Below are 10,776 nucleotides of genomic sequence, written 5' to 3'. Positions count from 1 at the left end.
GGCCACCCCCCACCCCCACCCCGCGCCCTTTCCCCTTCCCTGGCGGCCCTGGCGGGATTCCCGGAAAGTCGGTGGTGACTCAGGCCGGGACGCACCCCGTGCCCAGGGCCACCGGGCCAGGCACCTGCCCAAGCCCGGGAGGTGGTGGCCTCCAGCCACCTCCCTCCGCTTGCACAAGGACCCCCACCGCCACCCCTCCTGGGTGGCTTCCATTCATTCATTCATTGGCTCATTCATTCCCTCACTCACCCCCGTGCCCGCCCCGCACACACTCGGGACAGCTCGCTCCAGCGGCCTTTAGTAAACGCGGGGTGGGGCAAAGCCCTCAGGAGCCCGGGCTGGGGGAGCCGCGGGGCCGGGGAGCTCGGGGTGCGTGTGCATAGTTGCACACGAGCCCCCCACCCATGCTCCATCCCCCGGGCATCGCCAAAGGCCACTGCGCAGGGAGATCACCGAGACCACAGCCGGAGCCTGGCATCCCAGCCACTCAGGAGGCTGAGATCTGAGATCCTGGTTGAATCCAGTCGGAGATGGATTCCAGTGAGACTCTTACCTCCGGTGAACTGTCAAAAAGCCAGAAGTGGAGCTGTGGCCAGGCCCTGAATTCAAGCCCCAGGACTAAGTCTCTCTCTTTCTACCCCCTCCTCCCTCCATCTCCCGCCCCCACTTCTTTCTGTCCTGAGGCTTGAACTCAGCCTGGGTGCTGTCAGCTCTTCAGCTCAAGGCTAGCCCTCTACCACTTGAGCCACAGTGCCACTTCCAGTTTTCTGTTAGTTTTTGGAGATGAGTCTCATGGACTTTCCTGCCTGGGCTCGTTTTGAACAGCCATCCCCAGATCCCAGCCTCCTGAGTAGCTAGGATTACAGGCTTGAGACACTGGTGCCTGGCTCTGGCTCTGTCTGTCTGTCTCTGTCTCTCTCTCTCTCTCTCTCACACACACACACACACACACACACACACACACACCACCTGGAAGAAGACTCCAGCCAGGTCCTTGTGGGGAGCAGGAAGGAGAACAAAAGCTGGAAATCGCTGGGCTGAATGAAAGGGGGGTGGTGGTGGTGGTGAACTTTCCAACAGGAAATGCAGGGTGCCCCAGATTTCACTGCCCTGTTCAGTTTCTTCATAGCCCTGTGCATGCAGCTAAATGGACAGGGGGGGGCTGCAGGTGGGACCATGCACCCATTTTTCCACCTCCCACAGCAGCTTGCCCCCCACCCCAAGTCTCCTGGGCCCAATGGATGCCTCTTCTCTCCTAAGGCACAACTAAATCCTACCTGGCACTGTCATTTTCACTCCCTCTGTGTCACCCTGGGTTCCGTTCCCATGACAGACACCTGATATGAAACAACTTCTCTGGAGAAAAAGATTTCCATGGTGGGTGTGGCTGTGCATGCCCGTAATGTGAGCCACTGAGATCAAAAAATAAACTGAATATTGGGGTGGGGAGAGGGGAGTATGACTTTTGTGGAGGAAGCCTGAAGTGGGGAGGAGAGGGGAGAAGAGAGAAAGGGAGGAGAAAGATTTATTTATTGCTGGTTCTGGGGCTTGAACTCTTGGCCTGGGCCCCGTCCCAGAGTTCTTTTGCTCAAGGCTAGCGCTTCTACCACTTGAGCCACAGCCCCACTTCCAGTTTTTTTCTGAGTAGTTTATTGGAGATAAGGGGCTCATGGACTTTTTCTGCCCTGGCTGACTTCAAACCAGGATCCTCAGATCTCAGCCTCCTGAGTAGCTAGGATGACAACAGGTGTGAACCACCAGCACCTGGCTACAGAGGGGAAATGATTTTGGCTCACAGTTTGGAGGAGGTAGTCCAACTGTCCCCATTGTCCTGGGCCTGTGGCCTGGGTCACAGGAGTGTGGGATGGAGTCCTGGGTCAAACCACTCTATGCCTCAGTTGCCCACTTGGTCCCCCCCATGCACCCCACAGGGACCCCGATGGTTGGCATAGAGGTGCCTACCCAAGTGGACGGCTTCTTGGATGAGTCTGTGAACCTGAGCTGCCAGCTACAGACTCTTCCTGGTGTCAGCATCCAGATGAGCCAGATCACATGGATGAAGCAGGGTGAGGAGAGGAGCCTGGCCGTCTTCCATCCCACCAGGGGGCCCCACTACCAGGATCCCGGCAGGATGAAGTTCCTGGCTGTAGGGCAGGGCACAAAGCTGCCAGATGCCTCTCTGGAACTGTCTGCGTTGCAAATTGATGACGAAGCTAATTATACATGCCACTATGCGACCTACCCAACGGGCAGCAGCAAGGGGACCACTTGGCTGCGGGTGCTGGGTGAGCAACAGGGAATCAGGGTGAGAGGAGGTGGGAGGGGCGCAAGCAAGAGTGGGCCAGGCCTGAGCAGGGGACCTCCTTCCACTTAGCAGGTGTCATAGGGCGGTTGGAGAGATTAGAGATCCTGGGGGCCAAGGTCTTGGGGAGACCAGGAATTGGACAGGTGGCTGGGGAGAACCTGGAGGCTGGGGAGGACAGTGGATTTTCTTCCTCTAGGCCTCCGCTTTCTTCCTTGGATATAGCAGGGCCCTGGCATCTCTGTTATGGGACTTTAAACACAGGTTCCTCCTAGGTTGGCCCTAATAACACCTTACAGGTGCTAGTGGCTGCTCCCCTGCATTCAAGGTTGGTGACAAAGGAAAAGTTCAAAGGTGAAGATAGAAGGAGAGCCGGGTACTGGTGCTCATGCCTGTAATCCTAGCTACTCAAAGAGACTGAGATCTGAAGATCAAGGCTAGAAGCTAGACTGGGAAGGAAAATCATGAGATTCTTATCTCTAATTAGCCAAAAGGAAAAAAAAATCGCCAGAAACGGAGCTGTGAGCTCAAGTTGTGGAGTACTAGCCTTGAACAAAAAAACCCTGGGACAGCACTCAGGACGTGGGTTCAAGTTTCAAAACCAGCATGCGGGAAAGGAGGGAGGGAGGGGACAGACATCTGATGCCCTGTTGAGGAGGCTGCCTCCCAATTCCATACCAATTGTTTGTTTTCTGAAGCAGCTGTGGGGGTGGGGGGGGCAATGACTAATGACTAAGGATGGGTGGTTTAGAACTGCACAGGATGTACTACTGATGCTTCTGCCCCATTGTAATACCCCACGAGGGAAAAAAAAATCCATCTTGGAGGCACTTCAAAGGTAACAAAGGAGTTGTCCTGCAACCCTATCCTGGGTTACCTTGGAACTAAGAGTCGCTGCAACTTCCAAGGTTTTTCTTTTTCTTTTTTCCTCCTTCCCACGGGCCACTCTGATCTCCAACTCTCCGCAGGCCTCTCCGATCTCCACAGGCCACTTGGCTCTTCACAGGCCTTTCCACCTCTCCGTGGGTTTTGCCTCTCCACTATCCACAGGCCTTTCCTCAGGCTTCTCCGCCGCGCCTGGGCCTCTCCGCCGGCTGGGGCTTTCCTGGGCCTCTCACAGACTTTCCTGTCTGGGCTGGCTTTGAACCTCAATCCTCAGATCTCAGCCTCCTGAGTTGCTAGGATGACAGGCCTGAGCCACCAGCCCCTGGCTTGTGTCTCCGCTCTGGAGGAGAGCCCGGGCACTGCTCAGCTCCATGAAGTGCCTCTCTCCCATTAGGGCTCTGGCTGCCTTTCTCCTCACCGGAAGTCCCTCCTTTCCATATTCTGCGGCCCGCCCCGGAAGCGGCCCTTTGACGCTCCGCCCCCAGGGCCTGGCGTGCGTCCTGCGTGGCGTCTCCCCGGCCTCCTCCCTTTCTGACGCCATCCATGGCCCAGCCAGGTGGTCTGCAGTGATCTTCCTCCTTTCTAGGCCCCAGCACCAATCCACGAGGCATATTCACTGAGCATTTCCTACAGGCCAGGACCTGTGTCCCCATCCCTCCCGGGGATCCCCAGTGCACAACGAAGGAAACTGAGGCACAGGCTTGCTCCAAAGGCCGCCCTCCACTCCGCTGGCTGCCCAGAGACACACACGGGATTTGAACTGTCCACTGTCTCCCTTTCAATCCTCCAGCCCAGCCCCAGAGCAGCGCCGTCGCCCTGAATGCTGTGCAACCCCCGACCGCCCTCTCTGTGCCCGCGCCCGTGGCGCACTGCGAGGCCGCCGACGGACACCCGCCCGCGCGCCTCTCCTGGTCCGCTCACCTGCCCGGAGTCGCCAACACCACGCAGGGGCCCGGATCGCGGCCCGGCACCGTCTCCGTCGTCAGCGTCTTCTCCGCGGTGCCCTCCAGACAGGCGCACGGCCAGGTCGTCACCTGCGTGGTGCAGCACCAGACCTGGGCGGAGCCGCTGCGGCTGCCCGTCCATCTGTCCGTGCTCTGTGAGTGCGTCTGCGCATGCGCGAGGGAAAGATTCACCCCCCCAACACACAGTGGGCTGCTATCACCCCGGGGTTACCCACACCCCACTTCCCCAAGCTGTGGCCTACATGGCCTCCAGCGTCTGCCTGGCTCCCCCTTCTCCCACCTTATAAGACCAACAACAACAAAAAAGTGAGTTTCAAGGCCCCCCCAGTACTGGCACCAAGACACAGAAGTACCTAGGGACAGAGTAGGCCTGGTCTGCCCGCGTGGCCGAGGATGCACAGGCCTCTGTTCTCAGAGGACATGTCCTGTCATTCAGGACCCACCCCGGGAGCTGAGGAGCCTCGTGCCCTGAGGGCCTGTGGCTCTGACCCCAGTGTGTCCCCACTCCTTAGACCCCCCTGAGGTCTCCATCGTTGGCTATGACCACAATTGGTATGTCGGTCGCCGTGATGTCACCCTGAGCTGCGACATCCAGAGCAATCCAGTGCACACTCACTTCAACTGGACCACGTGAGTCACGGGGACCCCAGCCTGCCCTGAAGAGGGAGGCTGGTGCCTGGATCCCTGGGTCTGAGGGAGGAGGCTGGGGCCTGGATCCCTGGGTCTGAGGAAGGAGGCTGGGGCCTGGATCCCTGGATCTAAGCAAATAAGCATCAATGACACAATCATTAATCAGCTATTAGAAGTGATTGCTATCAACGTTTGGCATCTTTACAGCAGGGAGTGAAGGCAGTGAACAAGTGCTTGTTTGCCTTACACAGATTCAGCCCTGGTATTTTTTAAAAATTAAATTAAATTAAAATTTTTTTTGTTGGTTGCAGATCTTGAACTCTGGGCCTGGGTGCTGTCCCTGAGCTCTTCAGCTCAAGGCTAGAACTCTACCACTTAAGCCACAGAGCCACTTGTGGCTTTTTCTGTTTATGTGGTACTCAGGAATTGGACCCAAGGCCTCATGCATGCAAGGCAAGCACTCTACCACTGAGCCACCTTCCCAGCCCCTAATTTTAATTTCTTTATTGCATGTCCCAGGGTTTGTACTCAGGGCCTGGGCACTAGACCTCTACCACTTGAACCACAACACTACTTTGGCTTTTTCTGTTTATGTAGTACTGAGGAATCAAACCTAGGGCTTCATGCATGCTTCATGCACTCTACTACTAAGCCACATTCCCAGCCCAATTTCTTTTTCTTTTTTATTTGGCAGGGGGGTCCGGTCATGGGTCTGAACTCTGGTCCTGGGCGCTGTCCCTCAGCTCTTCAGCTCAAGGCTAGCACTCTACCACTTGAGCCACAGCGCCACTTCCAGCTTTTTTTCTTTTCGCTTATATGGTGCTGAGGAATCGAACCCAGGGCCTCAGTCATGCAAGGCAAGCGCTCTACCACTGAGCCACCTTCCCAGCCCTCTTTTTTCTTTTTTTTAAAATGTGTGTGATGGTGCACCTCTGTAATTCAAGCTACTCAAGAGGGGGAAATAGGGAGAGTCTGAGTTCAAAGCCAGAAGAGGCAAAAGTGCCAGACTCTATCTAAGAATTAACCACAGCCAAAAGGCCTGGAGAGCAGGAGGAGGGTAAAGTTCAAGAGGAAGCCCTACCTTCCCCAGCTAGCACAATGTCCCTAGTTCAAGTCCCAGGGACACCAGAAACAGCAACAACAGAAGAGCCTGGTTCTCTTGACTCGTCCTACCGCAAACTGCACAAATGAGGGCTCCCACAGGGCTGGCTCTGCTTCCTGCATGGCTCTTTCTTCCCTGATCCACCTGCCATTAGCCAGCACACCTAGCTAGGACAGAGAGAGCCTACTGAGGTAGTTGGAGGCAGCAGGTGGCAGGTCTGCTGGGGCAGGGCCAGCTCTGCCTGAGGGGATGTGAGATGACCCGGGCTCCTGCGCCCCCTGCTGGCTACAGAGCTAAATGGACCTGATGGCTGTATAGAGCATAGCACAGACAGGTCCAGTGAAAAACAGGAAGGGGAACAGGCTGAAAGGGCAAGGAAGAGGCTGGAAGGGCAGGGAAGAGGCTGGAAGGGCAGGGAAGAGGCTGGGAGGGTGGCAGTGTGGTGAAACGCACAGGGTTTTCAGATGAGCAGGACCCGGGTGATCACAGAAGAGCCATACCCTGTGTCCCACAGGGCCTGAGGCTGCCTGTGTCCCACAGGGCCTGAGGCTGCCTGTGTCCCACAGGGCCTGAGGCTGCCTGTGTCTTTGCTACCCCACCTGGAGCCTCCAGCAGAGGCCCCTTCCTTACCCATCTATCTCTGCGCCAGGACCTTGGGAACCCTGCCCAGCTCTGCTCAGGTCCAGGGCACCCTGCTCCGGATCGCCATGGTGGACGAGGCCATCAACACAACTTTCATCTGCAACGCCACCAACGCCATGGGGACCGGCCAGGGAGAAGTGACCATTGTCCTCACAGGTGAGGGGCTGTTCCCAGGATGCCCTCTGACTCCTGCTTCACACAAGGTATCTCAGGATGGGACGAGTGCAGTCAGCTCTGCTCCCTGACCTGCCCACCCCTTAAAAACCTGGGGTTCCTGGTGCCATTGGTCATCTGCTGCCTGAGCACAGACCCGCCACCAACCCAGGCTGAGGAAATAGTAATTTGCTTCTTTCCCAGGTAGGCAGAAGGGGAGAGGGACTCAGGAAAGCTCCTCTAAATACTCTGAATAGGACTTTGTTATAATTGACTAAAGCATGGCTAAAAATCTTTTCCAAAGACTTTATTGAAAATGCATTTTCAGCCAGATGCTGCTGGCTCACGACTGTAATCCCAGCTACTCAGAAGGTTGAGATCTGAGGATTTTCTTTCAAAGCCAGCCCAGGAAGGAAAGTCCCCTAGAATCTTATCTCCAATAAACCTCCAGAAAACTGGAAGTGGTGCTGTGACTCAAGTGGTAGAGCACTAGCCTTGAGCTGAAGAGCTGAGGGACAGCGCCCAGGCCCAGAGTTCAAGCTCCACAACCAAAAAAGAAAAGAAAAGAAAAGAAAATGCATCTTCAGGTCTGATTATATCCAGGCACACTCCAACCATGGCATTCAGTTCTTTTTTTTTTTTTTCATTTTTTCTTTTCTTTTTTGGCATTGAGGTTGAAATAAAGCACAACGCTATTTGAGCCATGCCCCTTTCAGCCCATTTTTGCTTTACTTATTGTGTGGAGTAGTCTCTCATTTAAGGGCACATTATCCTGTCCCATAATCCTCCTGTTTACACTTTCCTGTTCTGCTTTGCCGTTGGGATGGCAGCCACGTGCCACCAGGCCCACTTATTGCTGGAGATGGAGATCTCACTAATTGTTTCCCAGGCTGGCTTCTTCCCCATCTCCCTGGCAAGTAATTAGAATTATAGGTATGAACCACTATACCTATCTAGATCTACTTTCTTTTCTATTTTGTGACAGTCCTGGGGCTTGAACTCAGGGCCTGGGCACTTTCCCTGAGGTTTTTCACTCAAGGCTGAAACTCTACCACTGAAGTCACAACTCCACCTCCAGCTTTTGGGTGACTCATTGAAGCTAAGAGTCTCATTGAGTTTCCTGCCCAGGCTGACTTCAAACCATAATCCTCAGATCTCAGCCTCGTGAGTGGCTGGGATGACAGGCATGAGCCACCAGCTCCTAGCCCATTTCATGTTCTTAGCCACCTCCCTGGGGACAGAGCACACCACTCACTGGAAGTAGCTCTAATCAAAGTCTCAGGGCCAGCTCTGAGTCGCTCCATTTAAACCCCTGTCCACCTTTAAATCAATCACAGCAGCCAAGGAAAATGCAAGGTTCTCATTGGCCAGGCCTGAGCTCCCACAACCCAATCCCATCCTAGGCGTCATTGGGTGCAGTGGAGTCCACCAGAACACAGAGAATGAGGGAGGTGATGTTTTCTAAAGGAAATCTGGGGTGCTCATTCAAGGATGAGAGTGATACATGCCAGGCAGGTAAAAAAAAAAAAAGCTCAACATTTCCTCACCTGCCTGTTTCCTTCTTCTACAGAGAGACCCCTGGCCTCCATCTCACCTGGAGCCATAGTTGGTGTCGTGTTGGTGGTACTCGGGGTAATTGTGGGCATAGTGCTGATCTTCGTGTGTCGTCACCTTCACGGTGAGCCCCAATGCTATTCTTGCCTCCCGCTGCATTCCTGCTGTGTTCCAGGTTTGTCTGAGGGGAGAGGGTACTTGGGGTGTCCCCAGTGCCCACCCAGGCCTCCAGCCCATCTCCCAAGTTGACACATTTTCATCCTGTTTCTCCAGGTCGGAACCAGTTGAACAGCTCTACCAATGGGGTAAGTGGAGAGGAGAAGAAAGGAGAGGGGAGGGGAGGGCAGGGTGACCCCCTAATGGCTCCTGAGAAGGGCTTTGGGAAGAGCTTAAGCCTAGCTGATCAGAACCTCTCATTTTCCCTGACTGCTGTGATTGGCTCAGAGGTGGACAGTGATTTAAGTGGAGCCAATGAGAGATTGCTTTGATTACAGCTATTGACAGTGGACTAGAAGCCAAGTGCTGAGACTGTGTCTGTGGGAGGAGCCCATGTCCTCCTGAGTTCCAATCCCATGACCACCAGCACAAGGAGGGGAAACAAAAGCCAGCATGGTGTTGGGATCCATTAGTGATGTCTGCCTTGGGTATGGGAATATTTGGCCTGGGTATCATAGCTTGAGTGCTGGGATGGATTAGTGATGTCTACCCTGGGTACAGGCATGGGAAGATGGGCCTGGATAAACCACAGAGTCCCCATCCCATTCTCCCAGAAGGTTTTTCTGCCCTCTGATGTTCTGTGACTCACCCCACACACATTGGAAATTTCTGAACTCATTCATTCAACCTATTTGTAAAAGCATATAAATGGATAGGAAGTGTAAGGTGATGGATATCAACCAGATAGGACTTAAAACTGCCTAGGTTTCAGCTGGGCAAGAATGGCTCATGCCTGTAACCTCAGCTAATCAGGAGGCTGAGATCTGAGCATCGTGGTTGAAAACCATCCAGGCAGGAAAGTCCATGACACTCTTATTTCCAATTAACCACCAGAAAACTGAAGTGATGTTGTGAATCAAAGTGGTAGAGTGCTAGCCTTGAGCAAAAGAGCTCAGGAATAGCACCCAGGCCCTCAGATTGAGCCTTACAACAAACAAAAGAAAAGGAAAGAAAGAAGGAAAGAGAAAAAGAAAGAAAGAAAGAAAGGGAAAGAAATTAAAAAAAAAGAAAGGGCGAAGGAGAGAATGAAAGAAAGAGAGAGAAAGAAAAAGAGAGAAAGAAAGGGCCTGGGCACTGTCCCTAAGCTTGTTTTGCTCAAGGCAAGCCCTCTACCACTTCAGCCACAGCACCAATTCCAGCTTTTTCTGTTTATGGGGTACTGAGGAATCCAATCCAGAGCTTCACGCACACTAGGCAAGCAAGCACTCTACCACATGCTCAGCCACAAAGGTTGTTGACTAAAGGCTGCCTCTCGCCTTCTAGAACGTTGTGTATTCATCTGTACGCAAGGAGGACGTCCCTCTGAAAGACACAGCAGCCAGCAATGGGGACTGCATCACCAGCCCCGACTCCCACCATGTGGATTGAATGCACAGACAGAGGGCTGGCTGCCTCTCCTTCTCTACAGCACATGACCCGTCCACAGCCTGCAGCTACTCAGAAGACTGACAACCAGGGAAACCAAAGGTTCAAAACCAGCCCTCAAGTCTCCATCTCCAGTTAATTAGCAAAAAGAGCATGGAGGCATGGCACAAGTTGCCTAGCACCAGCTGAGCCAACGGAAGACCTTGGGCTCAACCTTGAGATCCCTCCAGAGCCCACACTAGTCAGATATGCCCTCAGCCACTTCTGCCATTTGCAAGAAAGACTGGAGAGCTCTGAAGACACCTAGGGCATTTCTGAGGGGACCAGGCTGAGGTCTCCACTGCTTTTCCCAGAGGACTGGTGAGGACAGTGCTCAGTCTCCTCTGTTGAGTTAATGACCAGCTGAGTGTGGTAGCACACACCTGTAATCCCATCTACTGAGGAGGCACCATCCCAAGCTGGCCTGGGACCACCTTTAGGCCAGGAGCCTCCACCTCAGAACAGCAAAGTAAATTTTTGTTTATTTATTTGTTGTAGGTCTGGGGGAGGAGTGTTAAACTGGGCCTGAGGGCTGTCCCTGAGCTCTTTTGCCCAATGCTAGGGCTCTACTACTTTGAGGCACAGCACCACTTCCGATTTTCTGATGGTTCATTGGAGAAAAGAGTCACGTGGACTTTCATGCCTGGACTGGATTTGAACCATGATTCTCAGATCTCAGCCTCCTGGGTAGCTAGGATGACAAACACTGAGGCTTAAATTATTGAAAGCTTATTTGTGGTCTTGGCTGCAGTGAGAGGCAAATGGGGAAGAAAGGGGAGAATTGGCCCAATAACAGAAGTGAGAGTCCAGAGCAGAACAAGGAAAGTGGGGTCCCCCGGTGTCAGCGGACTTAGAGAAGATGGCTGGTTTTCCTGAATGACCCATTGTCTACCTCTAGCACTTTATTAAATATAACTTATTTG

The 10,776-nt window shown here is 53.7% G+C and overlaps 1 protein-coding gene across 1 annotated transcript in view; it reads left to right on the top strand.

The window, feature by feature from the left end:
* Window positions 1-10,388, top strand: part of Pvr (poliovirus receptor) — a 10,826-nt gene extending 438 nt beyond the window's left edge. The window contains exons 2-8 of the mRNA XM_013032652.1: window positions 1,931-2,285; window positions 3,978-4,286; window positions 4,665-4,782; window positions 6,534-6,682; window positions 8,250-8,357; window positions 8,507-8,538; window positions 9,713-10,388. Of these exons, the coding sequence (XP_012888106.1) occupies window positions 1,931-2,285; window positions 3,978-4,286; window positions 4,665-4,782; window positions 6,534-6,682; window positions 8,250-8,357; window positions 8,507-8,538; window positions 9,713-9,817 (1,176 nt within the window). The 3' untranslated portion in view covers window positions 9,818-10,388. The remainder of the gene's footprint in view (window positions 1-1,930; window positions 2,286-3,977; window positions 4,287-4,664; window positions 4,783-6,533; window positions 6,683-8,249; window positions 8,358-8,506; window positions 8,539-9,712) is intronic.
* The last annotated feature ends 388 nt before the right edge of the window (window positions 10,389-10,776 follow it).

This window comes from Dipodomys ordii, unplaced genomic scaffold, assembly GCF_000151885.1.
Source record: "Dipodomys ordii isolate 6190 unplaced genomic scaffold, Dord_2.0 Scaffold156, whole genome shotgun sequence".
NCBI classification, from domain to species: domain Eukaryota; kingdom Metazoa; phylum Chordata; class Mammalia; order Rodentia; family Heteromyidae; genus Dipodomys; species Dipodomys ordii.
This window is presented reverse-complemented; position numbering and strand designations above follow the sequence as displayed.